At 35.7% G+C, this 20,546-nt stretch overlaps 1 protein-coding gene across 2 annotated transcripts in view; it reads right to left on the bottom strand.

Moving 5' to 3' along the window:
* The window catches only part of KCNJ3 (potassium inwardly rectifying channel subfamily J member 3), a 163,026-nt gene extending 142,721 nt beyond the window's left edge, over positions 1-20,305 (bottom strand). Inside the window, exons 1-2 of one of the 2 annotated variants that reach the window (XM_023217533.2) lie at positions 19,266-20,305; positions 8,909-9,125 (exon numbers count right to left, since the gene is read on the bottom strand). In XM_023217533.2, coding sequence (XP_023073301.1) covers positions 8,909-9,125; positions 19,266-19,967 — 919 coding nt within the window. In that variant the 5' untranslated portion in view covers positions 19,968-20,305. The remainder of the gene's footprint in view (positions 1-8,908; positions 9,126-19,265) is intronic. The other variant, XM_023217534.1, reaches the window with a different exon arrangement.
* Between the last annotated feature and the right edge of the window lie 241 nt (positions 20,306-20,546).

The following is a 20,546-nucleotide window of genomic DNA, read 5'->3' as shown; positions in this document are numbered from 1 at the left end:
AGGGAGTCCCAAGACCTCATCTTGAAAAACTCTGGAAATGAATTACTGTAAATTGTGCAGTTCCTTGTCACTGCACGATGACACATCTTAACCAAAACTGCTTGTCCCCCAACTACGATTTTCCTGTGCTTACATTTAACAACTAACTAGATTATCCATAAGGCGTGTTGACTTCCTTTATCCATATAAGTCCTGATCATGACAAATGTAGCGTCAGCCCTATTTCAACCCACTTCACATTAGTATGGTAATTCACCCATACCAATCTCCCGCACAGCAAATGAAAAATGTCCACCCTAAGATGCTAACGGCTGTATTAATTAAATTTTCTATAAAACACTGCAATGAAAACCATACAGAAAATAACATATGTGCAAATATCCTTTCTATGTATTTTTGTGATTTCAGCCTTGACAAAAGTAAAGTCAGGAAATGGTGGAATATACCAATCCTAAGTGCAAAAAGACATTTCACTATCAATAGAGTAAACTGCCCAATTAAATTGAGGCAGGCAGTTAGGAAGGCTGAATTAACATTCTCAGACTGCTGAGTAAGGTGGCCATCACAGTTTGCACAGGACTTTCTTGGTTTTAGCACTGAGTTTCACATGTTCTGGAAAACCTTTCAGCCTCAGGCAAACTAAGACAGTTGTCACCCTACTTCATGCTTCAATATTTAAGTATTTTTTTTTAAGTCTGCAGAAAATTTCTACAATTACCTATCAAAATAAAATAATAAAGTAGGATTTTATTTAGGAACTCCTCATAAAAAGTTGCTTTAGATTGAAAAGGAATCTGTGGTCCCCAAAAGTTTGAGTTTTGACCTATGAATTACTGATATGTCTTAAAGAGAAATGAATTCACAAATAAGAAGCAATGAATAACAAATAAATAACAATGGAAATTACCAGGAGGAGCCTACTTCGAGATGTCCAATCTATACAAATACATGTGTCATTTGTTTTTCCTGATAAAGTAGCAAGTCTTCTAAAACACCAGGAATTAATTTAAAAGGAATCAGCAATCTGGGCAGAAACAGGGAAACTAGAGAGGTAAACAAGACACCCCTGACTTAGATTATGGCTATAACAAGAGTGTGGCGCTCTCAGGTTAATGACCCACAAACTGCAATTAGGAAGGATAAAGAACATTTCCAATGATCAGTAGAGTCCTACCTCACTTACCATAACACTAGGTAGTTTGCTGATCACTGTCTTTTGACAGATCACTAAAAAGTAATGATTAATTACAATTAATCAAGCTAAATATTGTCCAATCATTAAGAGAGGAAAATTACAGGTACACCTCAATTATTCACAAATGGAGCTTCTACTTTATGATATATTCATTAGAAAATTCCTAGCTGTTTTTCACTAATAAGGAAAAGAGTCAATGGCTTGATAGTGCTGTTTTATTTATCATTCTGAATTTATCATTTTTATTTATCTAGGTGTCTTGGCTTTTTAAGTAACCTACAGAACTTTGGGAGGAAGAATCCTGGGGCCATTTTTCCCTAATCACAAGTAACATCTTGGAAACCAAGGGCTTTTTTTTTGGTTATTTTAAACAGTCCCAAGTTGTCTGAGCCAGCAAATTTCATGAAGGACCCAATTACCTCTGGTCAAGCCTATTGTAACAGCTTAATAACTGGGCTATCTCCAGTGTCAGCCACACTCAATCCATCCTCCACCTGGAGCCAGAGGCATCTTTCTAGCACACCAATATGATCATGGCATTCTCTTGCTTAAAATCCTTCAAGAGCTTTATGGCCTGTAAAATTAGGTCCAAACTGTTATTCAGGGCTAATTCTAGGTTCATCTCCAGTCAGTTCCCCTAGACTTGTTCTACACTCTCATCATACCAAATTATTTATGACGCCCCTAATAAAATGAATCCTAAGTGCCTGCACTTGTCTCTGGCCAGAAGGCTTAGCTCCCTGTACTCTCCTGTTGAGCTTCTGCTTCACTTTCAGGTTTCAGTTCACACCATGTTCTCAGGACAGACTTCTCAGACCTCCGTTGGAAGAAATCCATTAGGGACCACTCCTCTAGGTCCCTGCTGTAGCCTAACTTATTCATTTGAGTACACAGTGCTACTACTTGATTTCGTGCAGTTCCTTTCTCCCTCCGGACTATGGACTTTCTCCTTAATCAATCTTATACTATCTTGAACCTAAAATAACATGGGTAACCAACAAACACTTATTGATTTATTTCCTGTAAGAAAAAATTCCACAAGAGTCAGCTTATAAGAGGAAGGCAACTCTATTAAAATCAGTTAAAAATAAAAACAAAGATCAAGTGTGTTTACTAGGTTCTACCACTTTCCAGGATCTATGGCATATAAAATAGCCATAAACAAGGTCCATAACCAATATCGGAAGTTTATAGTTTATTCAGAGATGTAGCAAAACACTTGAAATAAATATAATACAATTATACACATACACATTAGGAAAACATTTTGATAAAAGTATTTAGACTATTAGAAATATGATTTTGTCTAATAATGTGCTAATTATACGAGCAATGTATGCATAAGAAGAGTTCAAAGCAAATGACCGATATTAACTGACAATTTGCAAAATAAAATTCATAGCCAATAGAGAGACACAACAATTTCAATCTCACTACTATTAATAATCAAAGAGAAAAAATATTGAAAAAATAAAATAATTATGTCCATTATTAGCAAGGGTATGAGGAAATGGGCACTTGGTAGCAACCCTGAAATATGTATTACAAACCAGCAGATATATGTGGGCCTTTACCCAGAAATTCTATCTGCAGAGAATTTATCTAAAATGGTAGAGTTGGTGATAAGTAAATTGAAACTAGGGCCTATAAATGTATTTAACCTTATTAAAAATGAAATGCCTCAAGATCCAAAACTAGGAGATAAATAATGAAAAATTGAGATAGATATATAAACTAGCACACAGTAAAGTCATTAAAACTAATGGTGTAAAGTAACTTGACATGAAACAGATTAATAATAGATTAAACAATAAAGTCAGTTATAACATGGCACACGTAGCATAAGTATATCTGAATATAAACCCTGGAAGGTTACTCACAAATGTGTTGACAGTGCAATAGATAAAATTAAGAGTAAAGTCTTTATATTTTGCATATTTGTACTTTTTTTCTGTAATAAGAATGCATTTAATAGCACTTGCATAGTAAAAGTTGTGTTTTAATAAGGTATTAAATAAAAACTATGGATTAAAGTGCCCAGGGAAGATTCAACAAATATGTAACTCTTGTGCTATATGACAAAAGACAGAAATCCTATCCTAGGCAGTGAAAAATGACATGATCACAAATATGGGAGGCAAGAATGAGCATCAGTGTATGAGCAGTACCACAGGAAGGGCAGCCTAATTTTCTCCATAAGATATGTGTGTGTTTTGATGGAGCAGTCATTAGGGGCTTTGAGCACAAGTATATCACGAAAGTAGTGCTGTACACAAATTTACCTGGCAGCAGTGTGCTATCTGTATGCAAACAGAGATCCTCCAGGTACTAAATCCCTTTCTGAGACAACTACTGCGACTTAGAAGTACCATGATGTGGGCTTAAAAAGGAACAGTTGAATTGAGAGTTATTACTAACAGGGAGTAGCAGCCAGGTACCCTCCCCGCTTGGAGCATTTGTGATTACTGATACTTCTACCTGGAAAGTTCTACTCTGAGTTATTAGTATTTGCTTTGCTCAAAATACTGAGTTTCAGCTCAACTATCACCTGTTTACTCAGCCTTCCCTGACCTCCCTACATTCCCAATCCCTCTTGCCTCGCTGCAATTTTTTCCCAAAGCACTTATCATTTTCTAACATTCTAGATGATGCACTTCATTCTGTTTATTGTCTGTATCCCACATAACGTAAGTATCCATACAGGACAGGGATTTTGTTTTGAAAACTGTGTCTCCTAAAGTCTAGAATTGTTTAGCCTACAATATCTGCTCAATAAGCATTTGCTGGAGGAACAAACTAATTAAATATAAAAAGAAAAAACAGGGGGCTGGGATAAAATAGCTACCATTAATAGAAGCAGATTTTCTGAATGAGGATATAATTTGAGGGTAAGTTGATGACTTTGTATTTGAACAAGGTGACTTTGAATTAAAATACTGACATTCAAGTGGGAAAAAATGGCCTAGAAATTAAATAACAAATAGAAGATCACAGCTGGGGGGAAGTTTCATAGTTGGAAATAAAAGAAATGATGGGCTTGTGAGCACTTTGTGAATTCACTAAAAGGAAGGAAATATCTAGACTAGAAAGGAAAAACTAAAAAATATTTACAGGAGAGAGGAGGAGTAAGAAGAGGCAGGGATGTAGGATATATGGAACAAATGTAAAATATAAAGAGAAAGAAAAAAGAGAGAAAGCGGGGAAAATGTAGTATGTCTGAATTTCAGAAAGAACCTTAAATGTATAAAGGGACAAATAAATAACAGGGTTTTATTTTTTTCCAGTATGAAAGAACTGAAAATATTTCAGAGCAAACAGAAAGGAATCAATGGGATTTTAGATGTCAGGGATGCTAAGAACTGGAGCTTGAGTCATAGGTGGTGGAAAGCAATGCATAAGAAACATTTGTAGCTATAAAAGACATAGTTTTGGAAAAGAATAGACACTTTTCTCCAGACACCAGGAAAGAGAAAGAGAAGCTAACTATGAGAAAAGAATAGAGATAAAGAAATGTATAAAAATTGAAGTGTCACATTCTTTTTAATAGACTAGGTGGAGAGATGACATGCCAAGGCAGGGATGGGACAGCTGGGACTGGGAGTGTAGAAAGAGAGAAAAGGTCTAAAATAGATCCCATGGGGAGCAGGCCTGAGAGTACAGAAAAGACAATTAAAAAGACTGCCAAATAGCAGCAGAAACCAGATTGAAGTTTGAAAGCATGGAGTTCTAATGAGCCAAATCTGCAATGCTTTGTTTGCCTCTAGCAGTGCTCTCTCTCCTGGGAGAAGTTGCAAAGAGAGCAACAGTGAGAGGTAACCTCTGTTTTGAAATTTGCTGGATGAGCAAAGATGTAAAGCTTATTAATGAAGAGGCAAAGCTTAAGAGTGAAAATCCAACTCATCTGAAGCAAGGAGGGCAACAGACCTGTGTCTGATCAATGAAGAGTACTTCCAAAAAAGTGGGGAAAGTAACATTTGAGTCCTGGGCTGAAAGCTGAAACTTCCAAGGAAATTAGAAAGCTAATTTCTCACTTCCCTCCCCCTACCACTCCTGCTGAGACCACAACAATGGGAATGAGCAAAAACTAAATGAAATGAGAAGATTCTTACCACCAGCGCAGTGCTGTGAATGGAGAAATTGGGTAGGGGTGCTAGGCTAGGAGGGTAAAAGAGGGAATACAATTAATACAAAAGTGGTAGCTGTCTAAAATTTTGTGCATTTTTGAGACATCAGAGTGTCTCAGAATGCATTTCCAAGACATTCAGAATGACTAATTTTTAAATTAACTACATGCAACCCACTATGGGTAAAAAGTGGATTTTTTGTTGTTATATACACTTTGAGATTACTAAATTATTACTCTTTCATATAAATACAGGCTCTGCTTTTTAATGAAATCCTAACACTTTCTATTGATGCAATAAAACCATCTAGAATGCAGATACGGCCCTTCCTCCTCTCTGACTTCTCACCCCACTCTCCACATGGCTCACTCTGCTACAACCACCTCCACCTTTTTTTTAGTTCCCGGAATAAATCAAGCTCATTCCCAGCTCAGGGCCCTTGCACCAGCTGTTCCACAGCGTCTGCCACGCTCTTCCCCCAGACTGGCCCAGAAGGGCCTTCTGGATAGTCAGGTCTCAGCTTAAGTGTCCCTTCTTCAGACCTTCCCTGACTATTAGCTTAAAGCAGCCTACAGGAACCCTTTATCCCTATCCCATCACCTTGGTTTTGTTGTTTGTTTATTTTTAGACACAGGGTCTCACTGTGTCGCCCAGGTTGAAGCAATCCTTCCACTTCACCTCCTGAGTATGGTTACCCACTCCCCAGCAGCACAATGCTATCTGATATTTCCCTTATTTATCTGGGTGTTGTACTCTGCCACCACCTTAGAATATAACCCCCCTGAGGAAGGAAATTCTGTCTGTCCAGGTCACGCTACATCTGTAGCATCTCACACACTTTCAAGCGCACAACACACATTCAATACATACTTATCTAATACATGAGTGACTGAATGATGAAAAGTTGTTTTTTAATGCTAAATATGATAGAAAGTTACATCAACTAACTTTATTTACAAAGTAGTGAAAAGTTTATTCACAAGATAGTAAGAAGTAAAAACAGTATCCTTGTTTCCTGAAACAATCCCATAAGATCATATTTCTCTTGTTCTAGGCAATACATATTATGAGAAGGTAAAGTTGATTGTGAATGAAAAGATAAAGGGAGAAACATCCTTAAAGATGAACCTAAATAAATCTCAGTAAAATTTTACATGATCAAGTAGACATAAAAATGTCTTTGTTATTTTTACGAGGCTTGGGGAGGTCTGGAAATATACAGAGATTTTATAGAGTTTGAACAGTGTGGGATTTAATTAGTTAGGGCATGCACACAAACAAAATGTCAGATAAATTTTCCACAAAATAAATTCTATAAATTATGAGTAATGTTTTTCTTATTTGTCTTGCTATATTAGATCTAGAAAACAGGCTTAATTAAGAGGTTAAGAGGAAGTGGACTTCCAGCTCTTCTCCATAAAAGGCAATCTCTAAATAAGAAATTCAATCTCCAGCCAAGTTTTCACATTTTCTGTGGAAAGTATTATCTTCCAGCTTATTATTTTTTTAAGGCAGGAGGGAGGAAGTGGTAAAATAATATCTATAATTCTGATAAACAATTTATGTTATAAAACTCTTTATAATCTCATATAGGATATTATGTACTAACCATGATCCTCTGAAAAATAGGTAAAATTTACAAACAACCTGCTTCAGTATTCCCTTAAGATGCCATGTAAGAGCCAAATATCAAAAGAATGAATAAGGATACCACAGACATATCCAAATTGAGAGACATTCTACAAAATGCTTGGCCTAATTTTTCAAGTATATTAAGGTTAAGAAACACAAAATAATGTTGAAGAACTATTTCATCTTTAGACTGTGATTTTATAGAAAAATGCATTCACTCCTAACAAATATATACAGTATTTAGGGAAAAACATAAATGAATGAATGGGTAGCTAAATAGATAAGTACATGGATAGATCTAATAAAACATGTTTAAGGCTATCAAGTGAAACAAAAATGCATTAATGTCAGTGATGAGAATGGTAATAAGCAATCGGTAAACTATAAGCAGATGTATGAAAGAAAGAACCATATGCCATAAGAAATAAACCAATAAAAATGGCAACATCTGTTTTTAAGCCCTAATACATTACTACTTTAATAAATGAGATGAATCAAAATGGAGATGTAAAGATTTTTTGGACTAAGAGCCTTTATAAATTGGTTATACTTTTTACCAATATATGGTATTTTTAAAAATATTATGATGTTTCAATTATAAGTTGAAAAAATGAGTGGGAGCTTTAAATCATAAAATAGTATGCAGAAATAAAATTTCATATATAGATTAATACATTAAATCTTTTTTCACTGCCCTTAAAATCGTAATAATAATAGTGCTTCAGTAACTAATAATAGTGCTTCAGTTTAAAATACTACAAGCAGCTTTGAGGTGGTTATTATATCATCCTCACTTTGAAGAGGAGGAAAAGAAGCTTTAAGAGAGTAGATATGTTGCGCAAATTTCAGATAGGTGTTATGTGACAGACATGCTAAAATTACAATGACTTGCCTCCCTCTGTTCCTTGGACAATACTGACTGTTACGTAATCAAGGATCTTCCACCTTGGTATAAAGCTTGAATTTATCTATAGTATTGCCAGTGCTAATTTCAATATTGCTATAGTTTATACATAATCATTAGCATTATATAATTCAGATGATACTAGTAGAAAACAATTAAAAGATAAAATATTTCTTGTCTTCTCAGTACTTGTAGAAAGTGTAGAACTCAAAATACACACACACACACACACACACATATACATATACATATAATCATATGGATACTACATTATTAATCGAAAACATCCAGTAGGTTCCAGACTAACTGAGAAATGTTTAGGCCCCAAATAATATGCTCATAACTATTCTTTATTTCCTTTGTCAACTTAACTGTCCTCAGACAACAGCAAATGGTATTGTTATTTGGGGCAGTCCAATGTAATATTGCATGCTAAGGAAAAACATATAGCACATAGCTATACAGGAGCAGGAAAAGAATACAAATCTCTTTTTGAAATGAAATTTTGGTCAAGGTTCAGCTGAGGAAATCTGCTGACCCACTTCGAAATTAAAATGCTGCTTTAGCACACACAGCATACACAGATACACACACAGGGAATTTTCCACTGAGGTTGCACATAGCGGATATCAAAGCTCTATCAATGACACCCCAAATCACCATCCCCAAGGCCAGAATATGCATGCTGATTTCAGGCTACTCGCTAATTACCCTACATTTTTTGAGCCTTAAATCTTTAAAGAAAAATCATGATTATAAGAAAGTCAAGCTTGTAATTATAATAGAACATCATAATCATTTATAAGAAGTCATCTCACTTTTTTTTTTACAGTGAGTGTTCCTGAGTTAATATTATGTATGTAACCATCAACACAGTACATTTTAATTTTCAAAACGGTATCAATTTAATGTTACAAATAAATAAAAGGCAAATCATTACTTTCACTATTGTAAACTCCGAGTCATTTAGCCCAGTTCATGACAGGTATTGTGCATATCATATAATGTCATTATAGTATAAAGAAACTTTATGGCATATCTGTTTTTACTCACCAGTTGTTTCCACAATGCCTTCTAGGATGACGACAATCTCGAACTGTTCAGTTTGCATGCTTCGCTGGGATAGGTCATAAAAGGGGCTTTTGGCATCGATCACGTGGCAAATTGTGAGGGGGGACACAAGAAAAAGTTGATCTGCCCCTGTACTAAAACCTACATCCAGTTCAAGTTGGTCAAGGGGAAGGAACTCACCCTCAGGTGTCTGCCGAGACTAGACAAGCACACAGAAAAAGAGAAGAAATCACCACTTGTACTGAAAATTTCAAGGCAGCCCAACAGTAATTTACATCATTGCCAACATTCTGCACTATCAATCATCTGCAACAAAATCCAAACAAATCATTATGCAACTATGTTCTAGCAAATGGGCCGAAATCCCACATAGCTCATGCGGAACATACATGCATTATTTATAATACACAACTTGCTATAATTACCATTCCCTAACTCATGAGCTTTGGAGAAATGCCTGGTCCAACAATGGTTGTTAGCACAAACTGTGGAACTGAGTGTGCATGTGCTGCTGCTTGACAGCAATCACTGCAGGATAACTCATTGCATGCCAGATATTTTTTTTTCTCGACAAAGCAAATAAGTAAGTAGGCAATTTTATGGAGTGTGTTAAAGCTGACAAAGATTGACCATCATTTAGAAAGAGATTTATTGATTACTAAAAATCAAAACACCGCAATTTATTTTTCAGACTTTCGAAAAGTAACAAACACATATAAAATGGAACAGAAGAGTGAAGATGTTCTCATATTAAGCTCTGTTATGTACACAAGAGCTTACATAATAAAAATAAATGGCAGATGTTGTTAGCTAATGGTTTTCAAACTCCTAATAATAAACTGCATTATAAATATTTGCTTCTCTGTCATTTCATGAGTTTTAAAACACAGTGAAAAAACTGTACTAAATTGAACTTTCTTTAATCAAAATGCAATTTCGAAAAGCTATACCAGAGAAACATAATTTAATAAAATGTTTCTAAGGTAGTGGCATTCAGTTTCAGTATAAATCACTCTAAAGCTTAATTAAGTAAATTGTGTTCATGCTAGGACTCTATGAGAAAATTTAATATGACTATTAAAAATTAGCAAACTATGAGAGTAAAATTACTCATCTTCGTTTTCTCTTTGTTTTCCATATCTGTCACATATAATAATCATGCACAAGCAAACATATACATTTAATTTATGTAATTATGGGGTGAAATAAAGGCTAGGTAGTTAGGAATTAAATACAGAAAAAATGGGGGAAAGGTGGAGCACGCTGCTGGTCAAATGGGACTTTGATGAATCCACTATATTTTAACAGATTCTATGTAAAACAAATTTAATAACAAAACAATCTATAAGACTGGTCTGCCCAATGAAATTATAGTTTGAAGACAAAATTCTTACTCTCAGAGTTCCAAAAAAAAAAAATGCATGACTTTTTATGTGGAGTAAGTGAGTCTGAAAACACTGAGAAATGTGGCTTAGCAACATGTCCTTTGTGGCAAAACAGAACGAAGGGTTCCAAATTGGTGGTGCTTTATTATGGCAGCAATGGTTACAGAGTTTCAACAGGAGAATTAGTCAACTAGAGAGGCTACTTTGTAGTTAGAAATATTCAGGGATACTATTTGTGTAGACAAAATCCTAATGAAAGGGAGACTATTTTTCTTCTCTAACTTGTGTGTAGCTGAAAAAAGAAGACTATGAAAAAAAAACGATTACTGACAAACAAATAAAAGAGCCCATTGAAAAATCTGACGGTGCAAAAGTTAAAACAGCAGCTCTAGCAACCAATGTTGGAGAAAACTAGGCGTGTCCAAGACATCCTGAAAATGCTCCCAAAACAGCTTTTTTGAGTCACCTGTTTTTCTAAATCTATTCTCAAATTAGTAAAATATAAATGAGACCAACATCTTTCCAACTACATGGCTGTATAACAAGTATTGATTAATATAACAAAATAAATGCCAAACACAAAACAAAATTAAAGCAGCAAAAACAAAAACCTTGTGTCATTTTTCTCTCACCTACAAAGAAACAGGTGCTATATAAACACAAGGTGGTATTCTGATGTGTATAATTAATTTGGGTCTTTTTGCTGATCATTCTAAGTTCTGCTTTTCCTGAACTACATGGCATTGTTGACAATAATAATTCTTTTAGAAACTAAATCTCCCATTTATTCTAAAGTAATTTTCCCCAAAGAAGATATATTTTCCCAAGTATTATATATGTACACAAATACTAAAATTTGTCTTCCTTTTTCATACATTTGTTATTTATATGTGCCTCATTCTAAAAGGCTTTAGAGTAAGCTATTAAATTTTGTATTCCCTAATCACTTAACAACCCATGGATATAAGTGGCCTAGAAACAGGCAGGCTATCAGGAGGATGACAACTTGGAATAAGAAATACTTTATTTTTACCAAAGTAGTTCATTCAGACATAAGTAATTTTGGCTTAAATATGCATAGATCTGTTCCATTCAGACTTAATATACCTTCTGATTTTAAATATTTGCTCTATACACTCAAAATTACACCTGTACTCAAAATTATCCTATCCCCTCTCTCCCACCGCAAATACTTTATATCCTATCCAGGTCTTCCTATTATATGACACTTTGGGAAACATGCTTTCAATGCTTATACATTTTTCAGATAAGTGAAATTCTTTACATATGTATTGAATTATTTACATATGTATCCAGTGGATACTATATGACTTAACCTTTCTTTAAATGACAAAGATGCTACATATATTCACAATTTTATTGCCCAGTTCCTTCTTCCTTTATATTAGGTCACCAAATATTTCAACTATTAATATGTTCACCTCCCTGATTTTCTTTCTTCCTTGACTTTGTAGTACACTGAGGAGCCTCTTAATCACTGAAATTCCATAGACTTTGGCTTAGGTCAAAAGTGAAGGGTGTGGTTATAATGTGGCAGGTGCCTGGAATACTAGAATTGTTTGAAGTCTGAGCTTCTGACTACAGCCAAGTTATCCTAGCAGGATTTAGTCACATGCTTTTGATGCTCTCAAAACCTATACATGCTTACCAAATACATTTTCAGAAGCACATACATTCTACTTTAGGCTTCTAAATAATTCTAATCTAGGCTGTCCTAATTCTGGTGCAATTCTGGTGATTTGCAGGAGGAAAAAAAAAAAAAAAGCCTGTGTCTTAGTTTTAAATCTCAACTTGTATAAGAGGAGTGAGAGAGTGTTTGAATGTTTGTTCAAGGAACTGTGATAAACACATGCATATGAAAGTGAAAGAAAAAATAAAGGTGAGTTATGTATGTGTCTTTATAAGATCAATTTTCTTCCATAACTTGAGTATATAATAAATTGGCACCACTGATATTCCATCAGTCTCATATTATTTAGCAATTAACTACCATATTTCACTCAAAAATATTTGATAATAAGCAGAATATTTTGAGATAAAAACCAATTTAACGTTTCTTCATTGTGTCATATTAAGCATTACAAGAAACCTTCCACTGATAGAGCAATTTGTTGATGATGCAGTTATCTCCTTTAGCTCAATAAACTTTCTAATTCCCAAGGAAACATAGAACCAGGATCATTTTCTAGATACAAATGTATAAATTGATATGGTCTAGATCAACAATAATTTAAATTATTTTCAAATTCAAAGTGATTGCTAAAAGTTAAGATTTATGCAGTCAATTATTTAAATTTCTAAAAAGGTTGATTACTAAGTTTAACCTTTAGTTTGTAAGAAAATTATTTAGAATCACAAGAACTGTGGAATAAATAAGGAAGAAAGAAGTTTAAAGAAAGTGAATAAAAATTATTAATTCTTAAAAATTTAGAAGATAATTTGAAAAAACTATGACTTGAGAATGACTTCCATACAACCTCTCCTTTCAATTTTATAGAATCTTGGGAAGGAAATAAAGGTCTTTCCACCATTTCAGTATATCTTGTTGATTGCATTACAAAAAATTCTGGGAGTTATAAAAGTTGAAGAAATCTAGAGCTTAAAATTTGTTTAAATAAATTAATTGTTTAAATTAACTGTCCAAAAAGTTATAATGTGAACATTAGGCATTTTTCGATAATTCTGTACAATTTTGGTTGTGGCAATAATTTTGAAGTTACTTGTAATACATATATCATTTAATAATAATATTTCAATTATTCACATTTTCATTATATGTAAATACCCTATGTGTAGAATTTAAGTGTTGTGCCACATTTTCTAGTCATTTATACTAATTTCAAAGAAACAATTCAAGTCAAAGGCCTTTGAACTTCCTTAGAGCCCCAAAAGAGGCCTACAGGATAATCAACTACAATTCTCACTATAGATGGAAAAAGAATCAAAAGTCACGGGTGCCTAGAAGGGATCATCATTGTTATGTACTTTGCAGACAAACAGTCTTCATATTACAGAGGGCAACTGTTAAGTGCTTATTCAAAGACAGACAGACACTCACATACATATACATACATGATCCTAGGATACACATTTAGCACTGCCCTGGCACAAGCGAATCCACATTTGGCCCCCCTCCTTCTGGTGGATATGTGGCCAAGTGTCCACATTCATTTGTCAAGGCCACATTTCACCAATGCAATCCATATCTTTGCTCCCTTTCTCTCTCCCATCTCTCTAATGTGTAACTATGTTCTTTCCTACCTTGGAGTGAAGCTTAAGGAATTCTGAATAACACATTAAATCACTACTGCCCTACACTATAGATTTATCGCTATCATATTCTAAAGTTTGATCCATGCCTCATTTGATCCATGTCTCACCACCTTTCAAAAGTCCTTGCTGGAAAAGGGCCCACAGGGCCAGTGGTCTGGGAAGGAAAGCAAAGGAGGCTAAGACGGAGAGAGCAGGCCATTCTTGCCTACCACCTCCCCACCATTTTATCTGTGATTTCACTTATCCTCTTTATACCTGTAATATGCATTTATGTGTGTGTGCGCGTGTATGTGTGCATGCTGAATATATGCTGCAGTCATGAAAAAAATTACATGGAATGAGGTCAGAGTAATATCTGGAAACTAACGTTGGGAAATGACCCAAACGCAGGTACCAGGATCAGAGACAAAAGTACCTTGTGACCCAAAGCAGTTAGGGCAATAGCTTTGGTGCCCAGACCAAAATTTAAGTAGTCAGGTGGAAGGGAATATAGACCTAGAATTTTATTGGCATTGTCTACAGTTACATTGTACATTTATTTGGACTCCTTAAGCTTGAAATTACATGAATACTGGGTGGAAAACTATGACCCAATGTCAAGTCCAAAATAAGGATTTTTAATGCTGAGCCAGTTAACCCACAAAAATATGTTCAATTTTATGAAAAGAACATTTCTTATATAATGCAATGTAATTTATCTTATAATAGATTATGTGAGACTTTCATACCATTCAAATGAAAGAGCAGCTTTCTAATTCTTTGAGGGCCTTTGTGGCATTTATAATAACTGAGGACATGCTTTGTAACCCTACTGCACATTTCCTCCTACTCGCCAAACACCCTCCAATCTATCAAGTGCTTTTTCCTGCTTCTCTTTATCATTTGTTCTTACCTACTGCTGTTTATTTGTGGGTCTTTATGCCCCTAATTTCTGTTCACGTTTTATTCCCTGAGCACAAGCCACCCTTTACTTTTCAGGAATCATATTAAAAATAAAAAACCAAACCAAACAAAATGTATTACTACTATTTCAAAGAGAATAATAATTATATTTTTAGAAGCCAAGTTCTATACTTATTAGAGAATTAGTATACTTGTGTCTGAGAAAGAAAAACTGGACTAAATAGGAACTGTGCTAATTTTAAGGATAAAATGAATCTACCTGAAGTACTCACCAACCAATATGGGACCTAGCTCCTGAGCCTTCTGAGGTACTCAGCTTTAGACCTCTTGAGTATTTTTACTAATGGCTTAGATGATATTCAGAAGAACAGGGCTTTTACAAATATAGCTTTCATTTGTGGATTTTATTTTTGGAAAGGGAGGTAAATAATTGTCTCCTGATTAAAAATAAAATTCAAATTGGCCATGGTCAATTGGTGAAGAGTCAGTTATAAAATTAAGATCATACTCAGTCAAAAACATAATCACATTTCATTGCAAGATACAAAATGAAAGCAAACCTATAAATATATGAGAAAACTGCAGGAATCCTGTGATTCAGGAATCATGGTTAGATTAGCAAAATGTTAGGACATATGAGGAGGATAAAGAGCTTAATGGTTTTTCAGACAACCACATTTTATTGCATCTGCACTTGATCATAGTCATATGGAGAAAGAAGACAATATCCAATTTGGAATATATATATAAATATATACATATATATATGTGGAGGATAAAAGAAGGTGAGCACAAAAATAACATACGTGATGTTAGAAGAGGAAAGGAATGTACTCTATTACCTTTTGACAAGAGAAAGTTAAGGACTGCACAGCTGACCTCTTAGGAAAGAAAGAAGATGCCTATTGGCAATAAATAGAACTACAAGGAAGTAACATTATGCTTCCAGAAAATTAATCCTTATCTTTTTGTTTCAAAATATGAATGCAATCATAGTTTATTTTATGTTTATATAAAAAATGTGTGCTGACTGGATGAATATAACCATATACATAATGGCATTGAGATAATAAATTTGTAATTTATTGAACAGTGTATCAAAGAATAGTAATTAATTCTTGCCCTAACAAGTTGTATGCCTAGGTCTATTAACCATTATTATTAGGTTGGTAGAAAGGAGTAAGTAAGACTTCCAAATCCTTTAAACCCAGCACTAAACTATACGGTTCAACATTACAACTACTGGTCTCAACTCCCTAATCCAGGCATTTTAATAAAAATTTTCAATTGGATGACATAGTAACTTAGCATAGCCATGATACTAGCTAGTCCCTATTTTCTGGGTAAAGCCAAAAAAGAAAAGACAGCTAAAATAAATAGAAAATTTAAGTAAAAATTCAATATGGGGAGGAGAGGAAGAAAGAATATTCATCTTAAAAGAGCTGTCTATAGCTATATTTATAGTTCAATCACAGATTTTAATGAGGAACTTCAAACTATAGCCTTTGATTTTTATTTAATCTACTTTCTTTTTTTATGAGTAGAAAAAGGACTGACCCCTCCAGGCATAAAGTTGAAAGATCTATATTTGACTACTGAAAGAAATTTTAGTGTTTGTAAGGCTGGACGACAGGAATAGAGATGAGATAAAATGTGCTTTCAAATAAGTGAAAAGCATAATTAAAAATTAGGCAAAGAAGTTTTACAGAAAAACTTCCATCAAAAGTTAGGCATTTGAAAACTATTATGCATGAGAAATTTCATAACAGAAAGCATTAGAAAGCCATGCCCATGTTCTTATTGTCTCCCCAAGAATCAAAAAGTGCTTTATAATTATTAAATAGAACTGTTGTATTTATCTAAAGAAGCTTTTATTTAGCAAATAAGAAAACAGCAATAGAAAAATGAGTAAATTAAATTAGGTAATAGGAAAAGCATACACGCACTATAGTTACTAGCATTAAATATTATACTGGATTTTGTTGCCTTAAAAATTCTACACATTCTGCATTAAAGACATAAATTTTGCATTTAAATTGTTAAATCGAAGTTTAAAGGGGGAAACTGTGTATACATTTAATAATAATAATGTATAAAACTGATAGGGACATATTATTACTTCAAGATTTTGGTATAGCTTCTCTTTAAAAATAGAGTTGACTGTTTAAGGTCACTTAATCTCAGTACCTAAGAGAAAATGAGAACAACTTGTTAAAGGCAAATCTTCCCTCTAATTCTGCTGAATGTTATTATTTCCCCAATAAAACATGATTCCTTTTTAATGAAGTCTGAGGAATAACAAGAGCTACAATAATTCATTTAAATTACCATGGCTACAGGAAATATTAACTTTGAACAAATTACACTAACTGGCTAGTTGAAAAGTTACCCACGGATCAACTCTCTCCCTTTACAAAAAACAGGGGAGAATTTCACCATCATTTTGTTTAAATATAAATTGATGCCACAGGTAAATCGTGTTTACGTCTAGCACTGACATCTTCTTAACGAATCAAAAGTAAAAGACTTTATAAGAATATATGTATTATTTTAATTAGATGTTTTTATCACCTTGTGTTAATATAGCACCTTGCTCCAAATTTGTCAACACTATAAATCTTTCATATTTTTAATTAGCATAATCTTTATGGTATATGTGTGGTACATTCCTTAGGCAGAAAAATTATAATCAGTATTCTGCACTAGTGTAGAGACTGGGTGCTTCAGAATCATCATACCTTTGTATCAAGAAAAGAAACAAAAACTAACATATAGGTTAACTCTAATTATGACTGGCTTTGTTGAAATAAAATGTAATAAAATCTATAAACATCAATAATATTTTATCTAGAAAAGACATCTGTAATAAATAACCTTATATGTTTGAAAAACTAGAGAATGACTATAAATAACCTTTAATGTCTAATTTTCAATTTCCATTACATCAATTAATATGGTAAACTACTCTTCAGTAAGTCTCAAAGTGATTCATAAACACGGATTGCTTGAACAGAAACCTTGCCACTATAGTAACAAAGTATTTCTATCTGTCTAGTAGGCCTAACCTAAAGAAACAGGTGCTATATTTTGGTCTATGCAAAGATACAGACACATACAGTTACCATTGTAATAACATATCTACAACACAACTGCTCAGCTTGATCTGACAAACTGCTTGGTTCAAACAGTGGTCAATAACAATACACTAAGTTAAATTTTGTATGCAGTTCACTGAAATTAATTATATATGAATATGATCTACCCAAATTATTTATTCATAGTTACCTTAATGAACACTTACATCAGAACCAGGTTGATAATTTTCCACCACAGTATACAAAATTTAGTTTATTTACTGTATGTAGCACAGTAAATATGTATATGATATGAAGTGACAGGACAAGTGAACTGCTTTAATTTAAACACTTTACTGAGCAACTTGGTCAAGGATAATTATGTTAACATCTTGTAAATGAATAATGAAAATGACACAAGAGCAAAACTTTTTAAAAGCACATTGGATCCCTTTTAACTACAACATTAAGTTGGGACTGTGTAAAACAATATGTACTTGTAGAGTAGAAATTGAAATTTCAAAGGCAAAATCTCAAATATTGATCAGATTTTCATTTTATTAATACTAAATTCAGAATCTGGCTTCAGTTCTCTACACAACCTCAGATAAATATTTTTCATTGTATGAACTATTTATTTAAGGCCATCTTTTTCAATTTATGAACATTTGAAAACTACTAAGACAAATCCCTCTAGGGAAAAAAATGAATTGTAAATCACACAGAGACAAACAACTGTGCTTTAAGTCTCCCTTCCCAAACTCTAACTGGATGAGTGATTAAGGACTTCTCTTGCTTGTGGTGGTGCCCTCTAACGACTAGACGGACCTTGCTTTAATAATCACTCCATGTGCAATTTGTTTTAGCATTTACACCGTTGATGGTAGGAAGTAATCTTCTTTAATGGATACTGAAAGCTTCAAGTGAAATCTGTAATTGACAAAGGCTTCATAGAAACAGGCAATTAAGAATAAAATTAACAAGAGGCCCTACAGGAAAAGCACTCAAGCTTTCAAAGAATACTTCTCTAAGAAAATATTTGGTAAAAATAAAAATTTAAAAGAACCAAGTGTGGTTTCTTCCACTTTATTATCTGCTTCCTATATCTGTGCGTTTGTTAAAAAGATGACCACAGAGTTAAAGTCATTGGGTCTAGAGGAGTAATCAGCCTCCAATATTATTAGGTGGAAAAAAAAAAAAAAGAAAAGAAAAAAAATAAGAAAAGCCCATCGTGAAAGTTGAGGCAAGTTCAGCACCTAATTCTTCAAAATAACAGCTGTTCAGTTGAGTTCTAGTACCTCACATTGAATGAGGTCGTGTGTCGACAACAAATAAAATCGCTGTGGAGAGCGAAACAACAGAGACAGGAAGGGGAACAGGGCACTAATTGCCCTCATGGCTCCAGGAGCCAACACTAGTCCTCAAGTGTTATTAGTCCAGTAAGTGATACAAGCACCTCCGAAATGACGAATATCAACAAGAGCACGAGAATGAGTGGAAAAGGAACAGAATTGTCAACGGCATTCTTTGCCCAGTCCTCCAACCCCCAACCTCACAAAAGGAAGTTTACCTGTGGCGATAGGTAGAACCAGGGGAGGGGGCCCGGGCTGGTTCTCAGACGATATACTCCCCGGGTTTGGGGGACGCAGGTCTCCTGGTGGGGAAGGGGCGGGGAGCACTTACTTTGAGCAGCTTGCAGCGGATCTGCGCGGAGACCATGTGGCTGTTGCGCAGGTTGCCCACCCGGAACATAAGCGTGAGTTTTCCGTCCCTCATGGAGATCACCGCGTGCTCGCTGAACATGAGGGTCTCGGCGCGCTTCTTGGGCTGGGACATCTTGATGAACATGCAGCCGATGAGGAAGGCGTCCACGATGGAGCCCAGGATGGACTGGAAGAGGAAGAGGATGATGCCCTCGGGGCACTTGTCTGTGATGTATCGGTAGCCATAGCCGATGGTGGCCTCGGTCTCAATGAAGAAGAGGAAGGCAGAAGGGAAGTTATAGACATTGGCCACGCAAGGCGTGTAGTTACCGACGTGGGCTTTGTTCAGGTCGCCCCGAGTGTAGGCGATCACCCACCACATGGATGCCATGAAGAGCCAGGCCACGGTGTAGGTGAGAATGAAGATGAAGAGGTTCCAGCGCCACTTGAGGTCCACCAGCGTGGTGAAGAGGTCCGAGAGGTAGCGGCTAGTCTCGCTGCCCAGGTTGCCGTGCTGTACATTGCACCGGCCGTTCTTGTCCACGAACCGCTGCCGCTTCTTCTTGGGCACAAGCTGCTGCTGAGGGTCCTGGCCTGGACCCTGGGGCTGCAGGCCCGAGCCGCTGGACGATGTGGTCACTACCTGGTAATCGTCCCCAAATTTCCTTCGGAGTGCAGACATAATACGAAGGGGCGAGCCAGATTCAAACGCAAAGCGAAGGCGCAGGAGCTGGGCGCTGCAAACTAGCACCAATAAAGAGGTGGGGGCGGGGGAGGAAAGGGGGCGAAGCGAGCGCTCCTGGGTGGGGGGCGCACCCGGCAGGTAGCTGCGGTCTCTGCCCCCTGCAGAAGACGCCTCTCCTTCTCCCCTAGGACGGAGGCTTTCTTGCCAAGGTGAGTCTTAAAAAAGTGTTCTCCCGCACTCAAGGCAGGAGGGATGCAAGGACCAGGAACCCAAGCCCAATTTTGCCTCCAAGCTTCCCGAGGCTCCTCTTTTCTTTCTCCACCACCGGCATCCCGGGTCACTTCTTGACTCCCCACGGCCCTCCTGATTATCCTGCAGTACCCCCAAACTGGCTGCTTAAAATAAATGAGTTGACCAGCGAGCCCCAACCCACCTGCCAACTCGCTGGCTGCCTAAGAAGCTGCCTTTACCTGCCTGGACCAGACCCTCCCCCCTCCCCGCCGCTCCCCAATCTCCCGCCCCCTGGGACCGCTCCCCGCACCCCCGGCGCACCTGTCTCCTATCTTTTAGCCAAAA

Source organism: Piliocolobus tephrosceles, chromosome 11, assembly GCF_002776525.5.
Source record: "Piliocolobus tephrosceles isolate RC106 chromosome 11, ASM277652v3, whole genome shotgun sequence".
Classification (NCBI taxonomy): Eukaryota; Metazoa; Chordata; class Mammalia; order Primates; family Cercopithecidae; genus Piliocolobus; species Piliocolobus tephrosceles.
Note: the sequence above shows the minus strand (reverse complement) of the source record. Positions and strands in the feature narration are given on the sequence as shown.